The sequence below is a fragment of the Musa acuminata genome, chromosome BXJ3-10, assembly GCF_036884655.1.
Source record: "Musa acuminata AAA Group cultivar baxijiao chromosome BXJ3-10, Cavendish_Baxijiao_AAA, whole genome shotgun sequence".
NCBI classification, from domain to species: Eukaryota; Viridiplantae; Streptophyta; class Magnoliopsida; order Zingiberales; family Musaceae; genus Musa; species Musa acuminata.
Genome location: NC_088358.1, coordinates 13,021,116 through 13,031,720, shown reverse-complemented (window position 1 = coordinate 13,031,720; position 10,605 = coordinate 13,021,116). Strand labels below are relative to the sequence as shown.

Below are 10,605 nucleotides of genomic sequence, written 5' to 3'. Positions count from 1 at the left end.
TCCTGCACACTTATCTCAACACATAGATTAGACAACAAATGACAATTGACTTCATCATCAAAATCCGAGATTCAACATTTATAGGCCTCAAGAGGCTTCAAATTTGGGCTCCAAAATTTGGGCTCCAAATTTTGAATTCTCTTTAAGTTCCCGATGCTGGCGGTGCCACCGCCCAGCGTTCAGGTGCTGGACGGTGCAACCGCCCAACCCAGGAGGTGTCACCGCCCAGCTCTCGGGTGCTGGGCGGTGCCACCGCTTGGCTCTCCGGTTCACTGGTTTGGCTTAATTTTAGCCCAAACCAAATCTGACTTTGGGCCTAGTTGGCCCCTAACCAGGATATAGGATTATCTCTTAATCCTAATCCTAATTACAAGTGAACTACATAACAAAACACATCCTAAGCAAGTTTTCAACCGCGAACGTCGAGTCTTATTCCGGCGAGCTTTCCGACGAACTTTCTTCCGACGGACTCCCATCAAGCTCCCGAACTTGTGATGACTTTAACGAGTAGCCGAGCCTTCTCGGTGATCTCCGTGAACCTCCGATAATCTCTTCGGCGAACTTCCGAAAATTCCGACAGGTTCCCGATTTCTTCTCGGTTGGTTCCGGCAGCATCTCCGACGATTCTTCGGACTTTTAAACGTCCATCGAACTTGACTTCGGTATCCTTGCTTTATGTTTTCTGGTTATCGTAGTGAATCCTGCACACTTAACTCAATAATATGGATTAGATCAATTAACCCACCAATTGATTATATCATCAAAATCCGAGATTCAACATTTTTTGTTCTTTGTCTTTTTCCTTTCTTCTTAAATAAAGAAGACCAAAAATATCATGTAAGTATATTGATGTCTTAAAAAAAAAATCTGTTTCATGGAAGCAAATGTGTTATTTTACTGTTATACTGGTTCAATGATTTCAAAAAATAATATTTTTAATTCTAATGATCTCATTGTATGGAAGATCCCATTCTTGATGAAGTTTTTTTGATTCTTGATAATATTGATAGACATTAGGTGAATCATCAAGTCTGAATGAAAATCACTTTTTTCAAAGAACTTAGATTTTGAGACTCTTTCTGTAAACTTAAATGATCTATTTTATTGTGATGAAGATAATGATAGTAATGATGTCTTCCAAAATAAATTGGCTGAAGAAAGATTACAAGAAGAGGTTGAAAGTGACATAAACCATAGTATTTATAATACATTAGATGCTGATAGCCAGCAAATTATTTTAATTGAGGATATATATGATAATATTAAACAAATATTTACTAAATATAATTGTAGCCAAGATTATTATTATTCATACAATGATCAATTTATTGGTCGGGTATAATAACATTAAGGTTATTTTATAATATTTTTTAATATATATTATTTTGTAACTCAAATAATATTTTTGTATAAGTGTTTCAAGATAGGATTAAATATCAAAAAGCCTTGAAAGACTATGTTATTTGAAGAAATTTTGAGATTAAACTTGTTGCAACTAGAATGTATAAAATAAAAGAAAATTATAAAATTTTTAATTATCAATGGATAATAGTAGTTCGTGGTGGAATTAATAGTTTTTGAATTATCAAATTTTATAAAGAGCATAGTTATAATTTATCAAGCTTGAATATGGATCATAAGAAATGCAGTAGTTCTTTTATTATAGATCAAATCAAAGATTAAGTTATGATAAATATTGATTATCCTCCAAAAGATGATTATTGTGATATTTAAAAAGATTTAGAGTTGTTAGTTTCATATAACAAGGCCTCTCTTGAGTGGATGATTACACTTAATGAAGTTCGTGATGAATTTAACAAGTCATATATATTGATATAATTTTACTTTTAAGGGAGTTAAAACTATATGGCTATGAGTCTCATGTCCAAATGATAGTTTCATTAGAAAATTACTTTTAAAAAATATTTTGATCTCTTGAAGCTCGTCTTAGAAGTTTTAGATTATACATGTGGCCTATTTTTGATATTGATGCTATACATCTATCAAGCAAATATGATAGAGATGAGTATAAGAATTCATGAGAGTGGTTCTTGCATCAATTGAGAATATGTATTATAGGATACAAAAATTTGAATATTATCAATAATCGAAATCTAGAAATTATTTTAGCTATGAAAGAGATCTATCCAACAACATATCATTTATTGCATGGTTCATCTATCTAAATAATCTTATCAGTGATGTTCGAGATAGAGAGGATATAATGATGTTTTGGGTTACTAGATCCCCAACTTTGTATAAGTTTAATAAATACATGCAAAATTGAGAGAAAAAATACACAGATAAAGTTTTATATAGATATCTGAAATTGAAAAAGAGAAATGAGCTTTCTATCTATATCATTTGGTGTTGCATTGTCACCGATCACATCCATAGATTTTTTCTTATGAGATAGGATTTTAAATAAATTTTTTAAATCTTATAGTTAGACTGACTAAGATCACTAACTCGACTATTATAATCTATAGTAAAAAAATATTATCTTCTTCACTAAAGAAATCACGTGCAAGTGTAATCTTTTCTTAAATAATAATAATAAAGTATTATTAGCTCAATATCAAATCAAATAGAAGAATAAAAAATTAATATAAAATGAAAGTAAAAAAGAAAAGTTATATTATATTTCTTAAAAAGACTTGAACCTATAGGTCTAAACATTTAGATTTAAATTAAATGAATCTAATATGTATACATCATCTATTTATAGATATAGAATAATAATTTAAGTCAAGATATTTTTATCTCTAAAATTTTATCTAATCATATTATTTAAAAAAATAAAATATAAAAATATAAAATAATTTTAAAAAATATACTTTTAAATCTTAACCAGCACAATTAGTCCCGCCAAATGCTCCCGAGATCCAGCGGCATGTTAATCAACACCTTCCAAGCGTTGGAGCCTGCTGCGCTCGCCGCGCTCAACGGAGGGGAAGTGATCCCTGAGCTGCCTCCGGTGGTCGCCATCGGGCCGCTGCGGTTCCCACCGAGGGAGTATCGGCTTGGCTCCCTTGACTCAACGAGCAACCGGATCGGTCGGTAGTCTACGTCAGCTTCGGGAGCCAGACCGCCATGTCGACGGAACTGATGAAGGAGCTGGGAAGTGGGCTGGAGAGGAGCGGGTGCAGGTTCCTATGGGTAGTAAAGAGCAAGGTAGTAGACAAGGAAGAGGAGGCGGTGAGGTTGGAGGATCTGCTGGGTGAAGGGTATCTAGAGAGGGTGAAGGAGAGGGGACTGGTGGTGAAGCAATGGGTGGAGCAGGAAAAGATCTTGAAGTACAGAGCTGTCGGTGGCTTTGTTAGCCATTGCGGGTGGAACTCTGTGACCGAAGCAGCATTGCACGAGGTGAATGTCTTGGCCTGGCCAACGTTAGGGGATCAGAGGGTGAACGCATGGATACCCGCGTGGAGTGGGCTCGGCATGTGGGTGGAGAAACGGAGCTGGGAGACTGAGGAGGTGGCGGTCAAGGGGGACGAGATATGCGAGCGCGTCAGGGAGACAATGAGAGACCAGGTTCTGTCAGCGTCAGCGGCGAGGATGAGGGAGGCAGTTGTCGCAGCTGTAGGCGATGGTGGGAGCTCTTACGAGGCCTCGACGCAGTTCATCGATAGGTTGAAGAAGGTGTGACAAAATGACTGTGTCCTAAAGTATTCAATTGGACAATAAAATTTAATGTTGTCATCTTGTCAATTATGCTGCTGTTTATGATTTAGTTTGTATTTATATTGGCTTTTCGTCCAAATGATAAGTGGTGATATGAGATAGTCTTTGCCAATTAAACTGGCTAATATCTATATAAAATATATTTAAATATTTTTTAATAAAAGATAAATGATGAAGCTGGATTTTTCACTAATACGATGATGAAGGTGTGGGTAAGTGGTGAGGTCCGTCTTTTACTGGTAAAAAAAAAATTGACTAAATTTTATAAGATTGGATGAGGCCTTAGATAACTCCAGCTTTGGAAATTTATTGACTTTCATATTTCTAAAGTTGAATAAATTATTATTTTTTAAAATTTTATTTATGATATTTATATGAATAAAAATAAGATTTTTAGATTTCCAAATTTTTGGATGGAGCAGGAGGTCGAAATTAGTAAATTTTTCGATGGCTACATGTCTGATTTCCAGAAACCTTCACAGTCTTGCTTTACAAGCCAAATTGCAGTGTCTGAGAAGGTCAAAAGATAACTTTGGCAAGGTTCAAGTTCTTATTTCAATGAGCTTAAATATTCTTAAATTGATTCCCCTAAATAATGAAGAAATTAGATTATTGTGTCCACCCAATCGAACTACACTGAATAACATTAGATGACGTATTAACACTAGTATTAAATAGGTTAATGATGGTGATAAAAACACTACTATTTAACATAACTTTACCAAATTGAGGTGAACAATAAAGCCCTCTTACTAAAGATAAGATAATTGATGAATTTATAAGAATTTATGATGTTCATCGGAAGGAAGGGGATGATACTAAGTAGAATGATGTCATATTGTTGTCACTTAGAGGTGGGAATCTCTCTTATCATACCTTTTACTAGAGGATCCAGAATATTATGGCTATCTCATAATGAAGTGGTATGGTCCTGAGAGCCTTAATTACCTGTAGCTTATGGTTAATCGCAAAAGGCCTGAAATGATCTCTATTCCAACAGAGGTTGAAGCAATCCTTTGTTCAATTATGTATAAATCCGTGTGAATGATGTACTATAAAGCTTTGCAAGAGTCTCGAGGACAATAGTGTGAGATACAATATAGTATTCTAGTGAATGGACTAAACCAGACAATGGATGAGTTAATTTTAAGGTAGATGAAGCTTTTAATACAATTTGTTCGATGTTATTCCCGCAGTAGATTATGTTGGCTGTTGATCTGTAACAAGCTCAAGTTCCTGCCGCTACTTCTAATAATACAGTTTTTTCATGCAGTATGTTAATTTAATCGTAAGGGCCAAAGCGTAGCCATCCTAAGCATGACTTGGAGCTCCAGTTTGCTTATGATGAATGCAATTTACCTGAATCCATCATAACTAGTTAGAACTAGTGCAATTTGAAACCAAAGGGAGCACCAATCGGAAGAACAAAGAAAGTTTTAACAGCTTGTCATTTAAATCAATTCCAGCATACCACGTCGGTCTACCAAGCAAAGGTTTATATAACTTCTGCAAATATAACGTATCAGAAGAAAAAAACACATTAGCTTTCTGATGATGAACAAAATATCTTCCTCAGATGCATTAATGTAATAATTTGGAACTGATGGTAAATTTAGAAACAGCTGTCAGCTAAACAGAAATTTGACTTCCACAAGATTCTAGCGTTAGGATAGACTGCTCCAGTGGTGATGAATTACTAGAAGAAATCAAATTCAAGGTAGTTGTCGGAACCTTCATAATTCGCCGTAGCTGCAACTTTCTTCTCGCTTGTTGATACTGTAGGCCTTGACAGCCGTTCAATGTTAACGGGTTTTGGAATCTCTGGCGGACTTGCACATCGTACCAATGCCCAATTCACTCCTTCGAAAAATGGATGTTGTTTGATCTCTGTAGCACCACGCTTATATGCAAGCCGGTGCTGAGGTTCTTTTACGAGCAGACCCCTTATTAGATCTCTGGCAGCGAAGCTCACCACTGGAGACTCTGGGAAGCGTAATGGCTGCCCGACAACATTGAACAGTGTGGCCCTGTTTCCTAATCCTTTAAATGGGGTTTTCCCAAATAAAAGCTCATACATGAAGATGCCAAAGGTCCACCAGTCAACTGCACTCCCATGGCCCTCACCCTTGATGATCTCTGGTGCCAAGTACTCATGTGTACCAACAAAAGACATCGACCGAGCATCTGTGGGCTCTGCTATGAGCTCAGGTAATGGGCTGACCTGGTTCCCAATCTCTGGTTTTGGTTTCCGGTCATTCTTGGACTTGGATTTGGAAAAGAAGCGTGGACCGAAGCATGTTGTGGGAGCCACACAAGAAGGCTGGATACAGGATGGCACGACACAAGCAGGCTGGACACAGTAAGCCGGGTTGTTCCTTCTGAATGATTCAGAATCTGGATTGGAGGACTTGATCAATGTTGGACTGACAGCACAACGAAGAGAAAGATCAAAATCAGAAAGCATGATGTGGCCATCCTCACGAACAAGAACATTTTCTGGCTTGAGGTCACGGTATATGATTCCAAGCATGTGTAGGTATTCCAGTGCCAGGAGGACCTCTGCTACATAGAACCTGCATTTCAAGAATCATGTAGAGAGAGTGATAAGTGAATAGCAGATCACCAAATAAGATGAAATATTGATGTTTTGGATGCACACTTTGAGACACTGACCTACTAGGAAAGCACAATAGAGCTTAATTTGATTATTATGTCAACTTAATCTAATATATAATCACCAGTTCTTAATGCTAATTAGTTTCAAAGACAAATAAAACATAAATGAGCTTTCCACTGTTTGACAAAACATGTCATAGTAATTATCTTAGCAAATTTGCTTACTGTTTAAACAACATAATATCTCAGTTTTGATGAAGCTTGTTGATTTAAATCTAGAGAGATCTCGACAGATCAATCAACCAACAACAATAGATCTTTTTAGGCATTCGAAATCCTAACGATCTGGTTTACTGAAATATTTAAATGTCAAAATCAAGTACCTGCAACCTACCAAATGAGAAAAGGATAAAAGAAAGTTTTCAAATAGTGAGTAACCTAACAATGACAAAATGGTTTTTCCTCGTTGCATACTTCCTTCTCATTTCCATACTTCCTTTATTAATCATACTTCCTTCTCCCTTCTATCCAAACCACCAGCAAGTTTAACTCAAAATAGATATGTTGTTGCCTCCATAACCGTTAAAGTTTTCCGGTCAACATGAACTTAGGTGAAAGAATAAGATGCTAACAGAATGATGTCATGCAACATTGTCGACGTACACAAATTTGAGTCATGGGCATGGGTTGACTAAATACTCTGTAACGAACTTAAAATCTTATGGAAGCATCTAATGCATATTCTGAAAGGGTAAATTGTCAAAGGAATGGGAGTCTGGAATATACTTCACAGCTTGTTCTGAGAAGTGTTTCCCGGACTGCCTCTGACGAAGGGTGTGCAAGTCTCCTCCGGGGCAAAACTCCATCACCAAGCATGAGAATTTATCAGTTTCGAAGTGGGAATAAAGTGTTGGAAGAAATGGATGATCCAGAGATTGTAATATCTCCCTCTCTGTCTGAGATCTAAGAAGCTTCTTACGGCTAGCCAGTGATCCCTTATCCATAACCTTCATTGCAAAATAACTTCCCATTCCACTCAACTCTGAGAGATACACACTACCAATATCGCCACATCCTAATTTCTTTAGCAACCTAAAATGGCTCAAACCCAAAATCCCATCTCTTGAGCGGATTGTTTGAATGGCTTCCCATCTTGAATCATTTGCTTTATGAGGCTTGGTTATTCTGCTACTCATGCTGCTGCATGAGCTCTCATCACTGACATCACTGCTTGTACTAGCCCTGCACATACTACTTTTTCCACTCTCAACAAAGTCAGCTCGGTCGCTCACCTTAGCACTTCCACTGGTCTTTGTGAGACTGCTGGTCCCATCGCTAACTTTGGCATATGCGAAGCTATCATTGTGACTCTGTTCGGAGCTCTTTTTTTCTTGATCTCCAACAACATCCATGGCCATCCCCTCATTTAGTCCCGTGGATATTGGCTGTTTCTGACTACTTGAGGGATCGTTGTCACTAGTTTCAAAAGAAGTGTCAAATGATCGCTCCTGATGGTGATTTGGTTTCCCATCTTCCGAGCTGTCTTTTTTCACAGCATGCTTTGACAAGGTCTGATTTACAATTACAGTTCCTTTGGCTGCAGCAGGAACCGATTCACTTAGCTTCAAAATTTGTGAAGTTTTACAGGAATTTGGTTCTATTTTGTGACTCCCAGTTTCTTCAGCTTGGTGCTCAGATCTGGTTCGTGAGGCAGTGTTTGAAGCCATCGATATCTATTTGAAATACTTGTTTAGCTACTGGGAAATGTGACCACCAAGTTACTAATAGATTGAAACAAGATATGCAGCATCCAACTAAAGAATCAAACTTCTGTCTCCATCCTCAGTAGATCTACCCAAGATGGACTCTGCCATCGCAAATAACATAGATGATTTATCAAATATTCAAGAAATAAGTCTCTTTCCACTGCTATTCATTCAGAAGTTTTCTTTGTTGATGAGCAAGGCAGTCTCATAGATGGAAATATGTACACTGCACACAAAAGCAAAATTTGAGTTAACCAGCAAGCATATCAGATTAGAGGCTTGAAAGCCATAATTTAAGGAAAACAGAAGATGAAGAAAGTAACCACAGAGCTTTATGTGAAAACCAATCGTAAAAGCATATTATAACATGACAAGATCAAGAAACGAGTTTAGAGTTGTCAAGATCCATAAGGAGAATTGTCAAGATCTATGCAGTCAAGTAACTTTTCTTTAACAAAGGACCAGATGCAGCCTTGGATTAAGGCATCAACACCTTTATATGGCAAAAAATTTCCCTTAAACCCTCAAAAATCTCAGTAATGAGAGGGAAAGAGAGAAATGGAGAAGAGATCACAGATAAAGAACTACAGATCAAGTCAACCAAAAAAAGAAAAGAAACCATAGCAGCAAAAAGGGGTTTATCGATGCAAACCAACAGCAAAGGGGAAGAACCTTCTTCAGTAAGACCTCCGGATCGTCAACCCCAAAGCACAAAGTAAAGATCTAAGCCCCAAAGCAAAGATCCAACCTTCTGAAACCAAAGAGAACGAGAAAGAACTAAACAGAAAAAGGAAAAGAGCAGCAAAGGTCGCACCTTTAGGACTTCAGATCGGCAAATATGGGATGTTCTTCCCAGACTCCACAAATGAAGAGAGGTAAGAAAGGGAGTTTGGCCAAGGGAAAGGATTCAAGGGAGAAAGGGGCAGCTTCAAAAGTGTTTTCGACTTGGCAATTTGTGTGTGGGTGTGCGTAAAGTTCATGGAGAGAAGGGAGAGTGGTCAAAGTTAAAGCTCAAACCTTCTGTTTATTCCATTATTTCCTTCTGTCCAAATGTGCACTTCCCAATAGATCGGCCCCCTTCTTTCTCTCTCTTATTTCAGCCATTTATGATGGACTAAACCACCCCTAGAAAATTACAGTGGAGAAGATGGCATCATCCCCTGAAATCTTTGAGGCGGCAATGGGTAAAGAAATCTAAGAAAAGATTTAGCTTCAAGCGTCATCTCATGGACCCATGCATGATGGATACGGTACAACTTGGTGGTTGATGCTAATTAGCTGATGCGGCCAACAAGGATCATTCCGCCCACCTGATCTGATGGATGCACGAAGGCTGTCGGGGGACAGCGGGTGGCCCACCCGACAGCCATGCAGTCCGGCGGAGTTCGGTCTGCCTCTCATTTGGCCTTCATGGTGTTTGCGCCGATTTGATGCCCCCTGGTCCCTCTCTTCCAATTAGGTATGGTGGGGATCTCTTTCAGTTGCTTTTGGCAACTCCTAGATCATGCTGAGTAGGCACGCACATACTCATCCTCCTCTCCCTCTGTTCAGACAAACAGAAAGAACACGCACAAAGAGAATTCACCCTGTAGCAGTTTTTGTTTCAGGGAAATAACCAGCTGCAGATTTTTTGTTTGAGGAAGCTCTCATGAAAATTAAACTTCAGATACCACAGTTGTTTGGTCATTAAAGGTTTCTTGTGGTAATAGAACAAGGTTGTTTGTGGGTTTGCGTCTCATCTTCTTAAAGGTGGGAAGGACAAAAATGGTAGTTATCATTAAGTTTCTTTCTCCAATTCGAAAACAAAAAACAAAAGGACGTCTCCCTCGCCAAGGAACTGTTCGATGATATTGGTGCTGCACTCTGAAAATATTTGATCTCCATGTTATTTCAGCTCAGGCAGTAGCAAAGCATCTGAATGGACAGTAATTCCCTAAATGGACAGTGCTTCACAGAATTGAAAGGGTAGTAGGAAGAATTAAGAGGGTTACAATCTGACAAAATGTTTATAAAGATGGTGACCATCAAATTTTTCTAAATTGTCCCCATTTGTTGCCGAGTGTGGAGGATGTCTCGGGTGTGCGTTGTCCAACAACTACTGTGTTGCATTGTATATGGGGGATGTGGAGTCTTCCGGTTGGATGGAAGCAGCTATATGAAGAATAGTAGAGAAAAGTGAAGAGATACAAAGCTGCTGTGATTGCTGATATGTTCGTTTCATTATTTTACATTGTAATTTACATATATGCTACAAGATCAATCAAGGTACTAAGTCAAAGATAATTACAATAATTTTCTATGTCTAGCTTAGTTATGAATGTGATAAGATCCTGGGGTTTTATCATGAAAGAAATGGGAGAAAAGAGAATGATCACTTCGAGGGGATCAGCCTCCTTGATCCCTTCGAGGGGATTGGCCTCTTAAGCTTTATCAAAAGACTGAATAATATTTTCATTATCTATCGAAAAGAAATAATTACATCACTATTTATAGAGTTTCACCTAGAGTCCACCCGGACTTAAACTCTTAATAATAAATA

General features: G+C 37.9%; 1 protein-coding gene and 1 pseudogene across 3 annotated transcripts; one reads left to right on the top strand and one right to left on the bottom strand.

Annotated features, from left to right (window-relative positions):
* The first annotated feature begins 2,872 nt into the window (after positions 1-2,872).
* LOC135650598 (UDP-glycosyltransferase 708G1-like) lies at positions 2,873-3,648 on the top strand (annotated as a pseudogene).
* A 1,591-nt stretch (positions 3,649-5,239) lies between these two features.
* On the bottom strand, positions 5,240-9,112 carry LOC103974396 (serine/threonine-protein kinase D6PK). 3 transcript variants are annotated; one of them, XM_009389212.3, is made up of 3 exons: positions 8,881-9,112; positions 7,087-8,292; positions 5,240-6,257 (listed from the first exon to the last, which is right to left on the bottom strand). In XM_009389212.3, the coding sequence occupies exons 2-3, from the start codon at positions 8,025-8,027 to the stop codon at positions 5,381-5,383; spliced, it is 1,818 nt and encodes a 605-aa protein (XP_009387487.2). In that variant the 5' UTR covers positions 8,028-8,292; positions 8,881-9,112; the 3' UTR covers positions 5,240-5,380. The 3 variants fall into 3 exon arrangements, with proteins under 3 accessions (XP_009387487.2, XP_009387490.2, XP_009387489.2); XM_009389215.3 differs by lacking the exon at positions 8,881-9,112 and adding an exon at positions 8,739-8,860; XM_009389214.3 differs by lacking the exon at positions 8,881-9,112 and adding an exon at positions 8,719-8,856.
* Positions 9,113-10,605: the final 1,493 nt, after the last annotated feature.

Excerpts from the sequence above, each read along its gene's own strand:
- LOC103974396 (XM_009389212.3), bottom strand. The coding sequence starts at position 8,027 with ATGGCTTCAAACACTGCCTCACGAACCAGATCTGAGCACCAAGCTGAA. Across the intron at positions 6,258-7,086 it reads TTCTCAGAACAAGCTGTGAA|GTTCTATGTAGCAGAGGTCC; the intron begins GTATATTCCAGA and ends CTTGAAATGCAG.